Source organism: Nuphar pumila, chromosome 6, assembly GCF_984573655.1.
Source record: "Nuphar pumila chromosome 6, dmNupPumi1.hap1.1, whole genome shotgun sequence".
Taxonomy (NCBI): Eukaryota; Viridiplantae; Streptophyta; class Magnoliopsida; order Nymphaeales; family Nymphaeaceae; genus Nuphar; species Nuphar pumila.
In genome coordinates, this window is record NC_143254.1 from 133,426,649 (window position 1) to 133,439,159 (window position 12,511).

The 12,511-nt window shown below is 37.6% G+C and overlaps 1 protein-coding gene across 1 annotated transcript; it reads left to right on the forward strand.

Moving 5' to 3' along the window:
* Window positions 1-4,260: 4,260 nt before the first annotated feature.
* On the forward strand, window positions 4,261-11,102 carry LOC149836330 (uncharacterized). The gene is given in 5 exon segments (XM_090010853.1): window positions 4,261-4,372; window positions 5,804-6,273; window positions 9,824-9,938; window positions 10,252-10,296; window positions 10,299-11,102. Coding segments are annotated over 4 exon segments (852 nt in total). The 5' UTR covers window positions 4,261-4,372; window positions 5,804-5,998; the 3' UTR covers window positions 10,716-11,102.
* The last annotated feature ends 1,409 nt before the right edge of the window (window positions 11,103-12,511 follow it).

A 12,511-nucleotide genomic window follows, 5' to 3' on the forward strand; every position in this document is an offset into this window, starting at 1 on the left:
TGGATCGATCGTTGACCAATTCGATGAAAGTTCTTCATCCTTGGGCGTCATTCTACTTGGAACCTCTGCCCTTTCGATTCTGATCAGAAGATGAGCCCTGCGTTATCGTCGACGCTCTCAGCGGTGAGGAGCTGGATGGAGAGCAAGCCCAGGAACCAAACATGATATGTTCAAGTCATTTACTAGTGTACCACTTAACTTATTAAATGAATGATAAAAATTCAATATGTAAAGTCCGTAATAAACTCGATCGATAGAAAAAGAATATCATTAATTATCATTGGTTGTAGATTTTTTACTTTTTTTTTTATTGAACGGTCCTTTATATATATATATATATATATATATATATATATATATATATATATATATATATATATATATATATATATATATATATATGAGTGCAAACTCACCCGAGTTGAATTGAGCCGAGCCAAACACTTCAGGCTCAACTCATTTAAAGACTCGCTAGTTATATGAACCGATCGATCACAAGGGTTTGTGATGAGTCGAAGGGAGATGTCATGAGCTGTTCAGTTCATTTACCCTGTATCATTTGGGCAGTATCTGTACATGTATCTTCAGTATATGATATACGAATTACGAAGCAAGAGTGTGGCCATGATGTTGTAATTTCTTTCTAGGAGCTATTTGACGATGATGATGAAAGAATGAAAGAGCATACAAATCACAATGGATTTTAAATATATATATATATATATATATATATATATATATATATATATATATATATATATATATATATATATATATATATATATGCTGCGGTAAATAAATGTCTTAATGGTCATGAATAAATATTCAACGATCACAAATAAATATATAATCGTCATGGCTAGCTAACTCACTTAAAAGCTTAAAGGGTCACTGATCAGTATCTCTAACAATTAATTTAGAAAGTCAAGAGTTAAATCAAGTATGACCATACTCAACAACAAGTCAAAACATAATCAAGAGTATAAGCTCTAAAAATGCATAATCTTGAGATCACATCTGCATAGCCCGATTTGACCAAAAACAACTTGCATGGATAAAATCCCAAGGAGGGGGCATGAAGATAAGGATGATTTTGGTTATTAGTGAAACCGATTTGGGTTTGGAGGATGACTCCAAACGAACCCACAGTACAAAACTGCAACGAGAGTAGATGTTTCACCAACCAACCTGAAAAGTTCGGTGGCATTTGTCAGCTTTAACCTTCAAGTATATCTCACAGAAACTCAAGTAATCGTACAAGACCATTTTATGTAGTTATGCCTGGGGGTGTCAATGGCTCGGGTTTGGTTCAGACCCAGGTTCAGGTATGGTATCAGGTCTAGGCCCGAGTCCAATCGAGTCTATTATAAGAAAAAACATACCCGGACCTGATAAAAACTACATGAACCAGACCCGGACCATACCTGGTAAAATCATATTTTTTATCATTTTTACATTAAAAATTTATGGGTCTTATATAATCGAAACTCAGTATAAAATTTCACAAAGTATACCTAGGTCCATGTATTAATCGGACTTTCAGATCCGGACTCGGGTCTTAATCGAGTCTTATTATTTATTATCATACTCGAATCCTATAGGGGTTTGGTTCAGGTCGAGCCCAAGTAAACCAAGCGGGTTGACGCCCCCTAGTTATGCCCTTTTGATACAACATGCTCTTGTTTTTTCAAATGAAGCAAAATTTTATTAAACATAATAGTTAACAGATTGGGAGGGAAGCAATCAACCCTGACACGTACACACATGATACAAAATCAAGACATAGTTGCCAGAAATGGGTATGGGTATGGGTATGCGGTTTTGGTACCTGATGTAAGAGCTTAAAAAGTTTCAGGTACGTCTTTATTTGAAACGGTTTTAAAAAAATATCAATACGAGTTTCTAATATACATTGATAAGATTTTTTAAAAGAATTGGTATGAGTTTCTCAAAATTTGATATATATGAAGTATATATTTTTTATAAAGATGCCTATAAGTTAAGATAGTTAAACATAATATGTAAATCAATTATTATTATAAAATAAATTTTATAAATTATAATATTTAATACTCTTAATAAAAAAGAGTTAATAAAATAAAATTATTGTTTTCTTTTATAGGCGCACAGACTCCTACAAAGATTATCTCTTAAACCCCAATGTGACAGAGGGATTCAAACCTGGGCCTTCAGCTTGGCACAGGACCCGCTTACCACATGGGGATGGATACCACCTTGGTGGTAAAATAAAATTATTCTTTGTAAACAAAAATGTTAATAAAAATAAACTTGATACTCATCTATAATATATTAATAATAATTTTCTATGTATCTCAAATCAGATATGGGTTTGGTCCCGCCTAGGTCCGAATCAAACCCAACCCGTTGATACATCCATGTTCATATGTAGGTGTGTCAATTGGGTTGGGTTTGGTTCAGACACAGGTGAAACCAGACTTGGCCCCGATTTTCGGGTATGGTATCGGGTCTGGACTTGAGTGTAATTGGACCCATCATAAGAGAAATCATACCCAGACCCAATAAAAAATACATGAATCAGACCCGGATCACACCCAGTAAAACAATAAATTTTTTTTTTTTATCATTTTTACATTAAAAATTTGTGGGTCTTAATCAGAACTCGAGTCTGGTATAAAATTTTACAAACTATACATGGGTCCATGTATTAATCAGACTTTCAGGTGCGGACCTGGGTCATAATCAGGTCTTTTTATTTATCACCATACCCGGACCCAATAACGTTTGGTTGGGGTTGGGTCTGGATAAACCTGACTCATTGACACCCACCAAAATGTTTTTACATGGGTATCACCGTGTCAGTATGAGACTTTCCTGATCCTCTAGAGGTAACGATAGGGATGCACAATAGCCGAGTTATCTTAAACAAGATTTATTACAGTTCCTTTTCTTTTTTGTAGAGGAGGGATTTGATCCCCAAACCTCCTTAATGTTAACCAAAGGACCTACTAGTAAGGCAAAACATGTCTTTTGATTATTATTACTGAAAGAATTCTATGCAGACTAAAAAATCTCAACGAAAAAAGGCTAAAAATAAAATTCAAACTAACACGTTTTTAATAAAGACTAACGCCCCTACCCATTACAGTCAGTAGTTATGATTTTTTTTTGCAAAGTTATTATATATATGGGGTTTGCAATTAACCTAGCCTTATCGAGTTGTTCAAGCTCGGCTCGATAGCTTGTTCCAGCTTCATACACCGGTTTGCAATTAACTGAGCTTTATCGAGTTGTTCAAGCTCGGCTCGATAACTTGTCCGAGCTTCATACACCCGTTTAAGCTTAGCTCATTTATGAAGCAAACGAGCCCGAGCCAAGCTTTAACCAAGCCGAGCTGAAACCGAGCCAGCTCGGTTCGCTGTGCATCCCTGAGTGGGTATCAGCACCGGGCTTCATTATGAATGAAAATGGGCCGGATCCAGATGAAGGTTTTGCAATCTTTGGCTATTCAAGATTCATCGGACTCACCATGTATTTAGCTATTCGGGATCCATATACTTGAAAATGGATCTAGGTCAAGCCGGAAAAACGTCAGATCAAGGTTAGGGCCGTTAGGCCTAGGGATGCAATTGGATATGAGCCAGGTCAAGATTGACGCCAAAGCAGTTCCAGAATTTAAAAGTGGGTTCAGTTCCACATCTGGCCTGAGTATCATAATAGAACCCCAGATCTGGATATCATCGGATACCGTGTTAACAGACCCTCTGAAAATGGGTCAAATAAATTGATTTTTGTGCGAAGTAGCTAAACTTGTCGGGTTAGATCCAATCCTAACTAGGTCTAACTAAACGTACTTGTTTAGGCCCTGGATTCAACAAGATCTGAACCGAACCCGTTAACCTATATGAATCTACTCTTTTCAGACCAAACTCGAACCTGACCTTAATCAACACGGGTCTATTAAAGACCCGATCTTAATTATACCTGACCCAATACGTACCCGAACCCATTAACTCATATGGTCTACAGTTTCTAGCCGATCTGGACGGAGAATCGGACGCCGGAAGATGGCATCCGAAGGTGGCTCCGGCGAGAAGCTCGAGCGGCGGACCCCGTCTCCGTCTTCGACCTCTCCGGAAACTTCTTCGACGGCGCTCGACTCCTTCGCGACGGTATAGGCGACTCCGGCGACGACGACGCTACCCATCCCTCTCGGCGTGAAGGAGGAGGTGGTGGACTTGCCGTCGCCGGATTGACGGGCAAGTCCGGGAAGGAAGACGGGAGGACGAGCTCCGGTAGCATGTCCAGATGGTCCTGCAACTAGTGTAGGGCCGAGTTCGAGTCCCTCGAAGATCTGCTGTCGCATTTCAAATCGGATTTCCATCGTTTCAATGTGCGCCCTTCCTTTTTCGTTTTCCCCCTCTTTGTTTGATTCCTACGGTTTCTTTTTATTTCATTTTTTTCCTCTGGTGGTGAATTCTCGTTGTTTGGTTGAAGCGAGACGCTAAAGAATCAGGTTTTGTCTTTTTATTTTCCTTTTGGGTGTGTTTTGCTTGGATAGGGTTGGGATGATGAGGTATTTTCAGTTCGGAATTGTGCTTCGTGTTTAAATTTGGAAAATTCTGAGCTCGACTGTCTAAATTTAGTCTAGTTTTAAGGTTTGTGATGTTTAGTGTCCGGAAGCACGATTATATTGCAATATCTGATTTGAATTGTCGCTCATTTTTGTTCCCTTTACATTGATTTTCCCTGGTTTTATATTTTTTCATCATCGATAAGTAGGCGATTTGTGTAGCGAGAATGCCATGGTGTACAAGGCCATGGATGTGCGAAGACGATTGTGTGTTACTTTGAGCTTTTGTTATCGTGGTAGTTGTTGTTTTCATAGTGCAAAGATCATTTTTTTTTCTTGATGGGACGTATTGGATTGATATGAATTGAATTTTGGAGCTACTTCTGCGTTTTCGGAGTATGGAGGCATCAGTAATCTATTTTGATATCTAGGTTGCTTTGGGTTTGGCCCTCATATTATGTATGAATTATATAGGTTTTTTCATTCTTAATTCTGAAATTATGGTCCAAGTTGGTTGCCTCATCTTGGAGAATTAGGTTGATTTTTCATTGGGACGTATTGGTACGGCATTTTTCTTGGGTTTAAGGAACTTTAAAAAATCCTGATAGGACTAGGCTTTTTTTTGGATTGGGCCTTGGCTCGTCATCGACCTTAACAGGTAAGCCGTGGAAACTGCATATATGAATTCCCATACAGATGCCTATGAGAAAGTTGGATCCTTTGGATATATGGTCATAGTCTTGAACTATTTCTCATGCTTGTGAAAGTGTATGATTGGATTCCCACAATGTTTATATCAGCATTACATTGGCAGAGTAGTTTCCTATAATAGTTCAGAAAAAGTTGATTCCCTTGGAAAATTATCAAAAGACTTTAAAAATAGACAGGAGATAAATTTTTAAAAACAAATATTAAAAATAATTATCTTTTTAAATATTAAAATGAATCAGGTGATGTGTTTTTGTTGCGAATCTGTATATATATTTTGCAACAAGTTGTGTTTCTTATGCTGTTTTTTGCTTTTTTTGTTCTCATTTAACTCAAAATTTCCAAGTTTATTTCTCCAGTAATGCTCAATTTCCATGTGAATGATTTGGAGAATCCAGGATAAATTTGTTTCAGATATTGCATGTGCAATGCATATATTTTTTGTTCTTTCTCTTGTTTTGTTATTAACCTAGTTTTGTATCCTACTATCATTTTTTATACCTAACTACTATATGTGCTGTGCCCTTTTGATTTTGCATGTAGGTCAAGTTGATTCTTGCTGGAAAGAATACAATCAATGAGGATGATTTCGATGAATTGGGCAGAGAGTCATCACTCAATGATTATGAAATATCAAGTATATCAGGATCTGATAATGAGTCCGATGAGGCATCATGCGTAAAGTCAGGTGCACTGAATGGAGTTGCTAAAGATATTCTGGGCACTAAACAGAAACTGATGTTTAGTCTTCCATCAGGAGAGAGTTTCTGTTTGGAAGTGCTTTTGTCTGATTTGGAAGATCTTCGACTAGAGAATGATAGCATGAACTCTGAGGTCGATGGTCAACGTGCCCCATGTTTGAGAGAGGTTGATGCAATTAAAAGGCTTAAATATTTGGTTTGTGAGCCTCGTGATAAAACACATTTGCGCATTGTTTTGCTTGCAAGTGGTGGGCACTTTGCAGGTTGTGTTTTTGATGGGGACTCTGTCATTGCACACAAGATCTTCCACAGGTGAGTGTAGAGCTTTGAATGTAGAGCTTTGAATCAATCTTTCATAGCTGACTTGCAAATGAGAAGGAAGCTTCAAGTCTTTCTGAAATCTTAGAAAGATTTGAGCAATTATAGTGTAAAGGAAGAGTGCCACTTCATCTCTGTTGTTGTTTGCAGTGCAGATGGCTGTCTGAAATTTACATATTGATACCATAAGCCACATTTTAGTTGCTGATTGTTGATGTTGAGTTGGATTTGAATGATTAGATGACTGGGAATGCAGAATGATCTCTATAATGAGCTTTACTGCATGAATTTTAATTGATAGGCCTGAATGCGGTTGTCTCTTTCTTTTAGAAAACGTTCATTTTTTATCAATTGTCATCGCGGGGGTATACTTTTATAGTCCATTTAACTGGTCTTTTCTATTTAATTTGGAAGTGCAATCTTCTTCGTGTGACTCATACAATATTGTTTTTTGGTCTTTCAGTCACTTTAATAACTCAAACAAAAGTTTCTTGAATATTTACTAAATGATTGTTTGCTTAATATTTCATTGTGGCAATCAATAGTATTGTTATAAGCTATAGGCCGCATTGAGATAAAATCCGGTTCTGGTCTTTTCTGTTCTTTCTCTTCTTCTTCTTGTCTTTTTTTAAGGCTGGAGCTTGGAATATGTTGGTCAAAGTAGGTGTGCTGGTGTGATCGTACCACTATACCTGCCTGAACAAATTTTATGTCGAACTTAACATGAAGAATGCATTTTGAAATCAAATTTTTTCTAGTCCCAAGAGGTTCAAGGCTTCTAAGAGCCTTGAACAATGGAGTTTGTTGATTCATTTCTGGAGAGGCACATGACAAGAGATATTAGTCGGATTGGGTCCTTTGTTTCATCTTTGCTTTTTTTGGTTATGATGCACATTTAGTTGTAAAGGCTCCTTGGACTTGGCTAGATTATCTGGTAAATGGTCTCTCATTATGTCTCTTATGGAGTCAAATTGTTGGTAACTGGTAGGGAACTTGTTGCTTTGGTCAGACTTTATGTCTGGGATCTTATTTCTCTAAATGGAAAAATGGTTGTTTGTTAAAGTTCAATAGCTCTGTGGTGTGACGTTCAGAGTGCTGCCAATAGTTGGCATTGGGTGAACTATACTTGGGTATCAATGCCTATCTAGAACAACTGCAAAACCATCTTCCTCATTAGTTGATTTCTGAGTAAGTACTGCTAGATCATTGCGAAAATTCTAATAATTAAGGATGAAATTGGTTTGGAGCATTGTAAAAGGATAGATGTAAGGATCAGGATAAGAGAGGAACATCTTCCAAACAATGAGGTAATGACATTGAAATACAACAACAACAACAACTACGCCTTCATCCCAAAACAATTGGGGTCGGCGATATGAACCAAAAAAGAAAATCATTCTGGGTCTTCCACATGAATCCTTCTCCTCCAATCATTTCTATCCAATGCCATGTCCTCGGTGAGGTTCAAAGCATTCATATCCTCTTCTATCATCTCCATCCAAGTCTTCTTAGGCCTACCCCGACCTCTTTTAACTAATATATTTTTTCATTTCTCCATCCTTCTATCCGGAGCATCATTAGGCCTTCGCCGAATATGTCCAAACCACTGTAAACGATTCTCTCTCATCTTATTTTCAATGGGTGCAACGCCTACCTTCTTACGTATCTCCTCGTTCTGAATCTTATCTTTTATTGTATTTCCACACATCTATGTCAAAGGGATTCGGCTAGCAGGGTGCCGCACCCGCATCAACGCGACTCGACGCGGGTGCGGGTGCGGCCAACCCGATCCTGGGTGCGTTGACCGCACCCAGGATCATTTTGGTCCATTTTTGTTTGGATTTAAAAAAAAAAAACATTGCCCTACGAAATGGGCAGCAGAATTTAAAAAAAAAATTCTGGACAACTGCTTGTTGCTCCTGCTCTTGTTTTATAAAGGGGCACTTGTGTCCACAATATCTGACGAGCTTTGTTGGCATCTCATGCTATTCCTGCCTCCAAACAATTAATTCACAGCATTGGAAAACATACTGTTAACTTGGAAATGATGATCCATCTTCCTCAAAAATTAAAACCAAAATCCAAGAGCCTTTTGAAGTCTTTATGCTTCAACCAACCAAATCCTTTTTCGTCAAGGATTTGCTCTCTCCATAATAAATGATAATGATGGTGGTAGAGTAGAGCCTTGGTGGCTATTAGTATTCACTTTTCTCCTGACGAGGTGCTCTAGCCGTAGCCTTGTGTAGACCTCTCTTTTCCACATGTCAAATCCAATAAATTTCTTTTAGTTGTCATCTGTGTGCAACTGTATATAAAATGAAATTTGAAGAACCCTAGGCAGTGGCGTGGCAGTGGCGTCGTAGGCCTCGTGAAGACTCTCTCTCCAACAAACCACGTCAAACCTTTCGCTTATATTTTTTTTCGTGAAGACCAGGGAGTTTCAGACATGTTTGAATCATGACAGTCAGCAGAACGCAGCAGGCTGGGTCGATCAGATTGCCAATCCTTTCGGTTCATCAATTTTGTCCCGTTGAGCTAAAGTACACAACAAGCAGAACGTGGGTAACAAGTCTTCACCCCGACCCCCTTCTATATATATATTACATTTTTTCCTCTGCCGCACCCCCGCACCCGGGTTTTTTGGAAGTGCTGAATCCCCGCACCCGCACCCATGTGACATAGCCACACATCCATCTAAGCATACGCATCTCAGCTACACTCATTTTTTGAATATGATGTCTCTTGGCAGCCCAACATTCCGTACCATATAGTAAAGCGGGCCTAATAGTCGTCCTATAAAACTTTTTCTTCAACCGCAATGGCATTCTACGATCGCACAACACTCCAGTTGCACTTTTCCATTTCATCCACCCAACCTTTATCCTATGATTTACATGTCCATCAATTTCTCCATACTTTTGAATGATAGATCCCAAATATTTGAAACAATCATCCATCGGTATTTCTTGTTCACCAAGCTTCACTAGACTCCCATCACTACTTCGTTGCTTACTAAACCGACATTCCATATATTCTGTCTTACTCTTACTCAACTTAAAACCTCTTGCTTCCAATGTTTGTCTCCATAATTCTAACTTAGTATTAACCCCAGCTATAGACTCATCAATCAAAACAATATCATCAGCAAACAACATACACCACGGCACATTTTCTTGAATTGATCTCGTAAGCTCATCCATCACAGCAAATAGGAAAGGGCTTAAAGCAGATCCTTGATGTAACTCAACCGTGATCGCCTTTTGAAGCTTCTGGGCTGCTGCAACCTAATTTTGTGCAATAAGAATTTAATGCACCAGAAAGTGGGTACCTGCAAACATCATTTTCTAGTTTCTGGCCTTGATTCAGGCTTTAGCTGAGAGCCTCACAAACATTCTTTTAGATCGTTGATGCTTGGGTGTAGGCTTGTGTGCATATCTTTAAATCATGAATGTTATTGCTTTGTGTTTCATTCTTTTAGTAAGATATTGATACATCTTCAAGATTTTTTTCTCTCTAAAGGAGAAAATTTTACTCCTGCTTTTAGGTATGTTGTGAGGGCAAAGTCAGGCAAAAAGCAATCAGCTAAAGTTGCCACCGGTAAGGCTGCAAATTCTGCTGGAGCTTCTCTTCGGTGCCATAATGAAGCTGCTTTGAAAAGGGTATGCAGCTTCTGTTGGCCATGCAGGATTGGTTTCTGTTTTCTAAAGCATAGTTTTTCAGTGCGACCATTTTGAACATGCTCTTCTGGCTTACAGTTATCTGATACATTTGATTTTTTGCACATGCATGCCCCCTAAAATGGTAATACTTTTACTCGGTTTTTGCTATGTTTTGGTTCTATTTTTGTTTTATAAAATTTTGTCCTGATAAAATTTCCCTGTCATTAATTATGGTTTCACTTTTCCAATTATCGGAATTGCACATGCATGATATTTGTCCTACTTAGCTTGTAACAGGATGCTTTGTGTGCAGGACATTCATGAGTTGCTTAGTACTTGGAAACCCTACTTTGGTTCTTCACTTCTTCATGTATTTTCCTTCATGCCTCATCAAATAATCGCCAGCTATTCTTTGAGGGTGAAAAATCAGTTTTCAGTTATCGTGATCATGCTATAAGACATGTTCCTTTGACAGTCTGTCGACCTACTTTAAAAGAAGCCAAACATGTTTATAACTTGTTGACTCGCATTACCTATGAGGAAGTTCAAAGCACCCACTTGTCAAACCCAAAGGAAGATGCATCATGCCCTGCTACTGTAACAGAAAGCATGGTCCAAGATTTGAGTGAACTGCAGTTGAACTCTTTAGAGACAGAGAAAAGGGATTCTTCTGAGCAATTTTATGATTGCAAAAGTATAGTCAGGGAGTCGGTCAAACATGATATGGATAGAGCCTTGAGCAGAAAAGTTTCAGAAAATAACACCACCTTTACATGAAGTTGCTAAGCCTGGCAATGCTCAAAAAACTCCGGAGTTTCTTGAGCAGGGTTTTTGGACCCATGCATCAAAGATGGAAGATGGTGAACACCTTATATGCTCGCAGAGAACAAAGAAGTAAAGAATACATTTAGGAGATTCATATCTTTAAACCTAGAAAAATGGGATTGGCATGCTGCTAATGTTCCCAGTCCACTGACAAAGGAACTGGAGGAGTCTCAAGCAGCTAAATAGGTCAGGCTGAGGCTAATATATTAAACAGTTACCTTTTTTCTTACCGTTGCTGTCATGATGTGTCTTTTACTTTTTTCAGCTTATATAGCTATATCGTAAATATGACTAAAATGCTTTGTTCCTTACCATTATCAATCTAAATATGCTTGCTAATCATGACTTATTGTAAAATGCTGTTCAATTTTCAACTAAAGATAGTTTCAGTTGGAAGATCTGCGATGAATTGCTTGTTCTGTACTAGCAAAAAAAAACATGATTTTTCTGTACAAATTAAAAAAGCATTCAAGCATCAATAATGTGATGTGTTAAATTATATGTAATAAACTAGGAATCTTTGTTAGTTTATTTTTAAGTTAGTTAGCATAGGTCTAGTTTAGTTAGAATAGAATTTTTTGTCTTTATTTTTTAAATTTATAATCTTTTTGACTATTCAATGTTTGACTTAGTCAAAAAGGTAAAGAGACGTTGGGGCCATTGGAAGCCCAACGACTCCCTCCTTCTAGCCATTCTCATTGTGTATAAATATGGGGCTTTGCCCCCTCATAATGTAAGCTTTTCTTGAGTGTGATTTTTAATCAATAAAATATATTTTTTTCTTATTGTTGCATACCCTTCTTTGGGTAATTTGTATGAACCTTTGTGATTCTTGTGAGTGATCTTTCTCGGCACTTTGGTTCGTGTTATTTGAAGTTTCGATTGGTGGTGATCCAAGAACTCATATTCTTACATGATATCAGAGCTTGGTGATCAAGCTAAGTTTAGTTGTGGTGCATCGGGAAACATGTCATTCAAAGTTTGAAAAAGAAGTGAAGTTCTTTTTAAGTATATGTAAAATTGTGATCGTGTAAAAGCTTGGAGGAGCACTCGTACTCGTTATCGGTGGTGGAGTATTAAATTATCCTCTCTTTCATCTCTTCTTCTTCTCTAGTCTTCTTCTTTCTTCTTTTTCTAAAATGGATGACAATGATAATGTCACTATTAAACCCATTAAGCTCAATGATTCTAACTATGTTACATGGGCTTCAATTATGAAACACCTTATATAGAGAAAGAGGTTGTGGGGATTAGTTGAAGGAACCGATTTGGAACCTAAGCTAATCCTTACATAGGTAGAAGGTGAGAAAGAAATACCTCTTACGGAGGTTGAGAAAAACAAAGTCATTACCACTTACGAAAACAAGTAGAAGGAATGGAGAATGTGACATGTCAAGATTATGTCTTGGCTCATAAGTAGTGTCGATATCAAAAAATGTTCAAAGTCTTGCAAAATTTGAACATGCAAACGATGCTTGGAACTATCTTAAGAGAATGTATTTTCTTAAAGACATTGCACATGTGTACAACTTACAAGACAAAGTTCAAAATATGGTTCAAAGATACAAGAGCATTAACGAGACTATAATAGTTTGTACGAATTATAGGAAGAGTTGGCTCTCCTTGAACCAAAATGACATTGTCCACAAGATATAGAACTCTGTCAAAATCAAATAAATACAGAGTATTTCTTCTAATTTATTATTGGATTAAGATCAAAATTTGAATCAACCAAATATGTTCTTCTT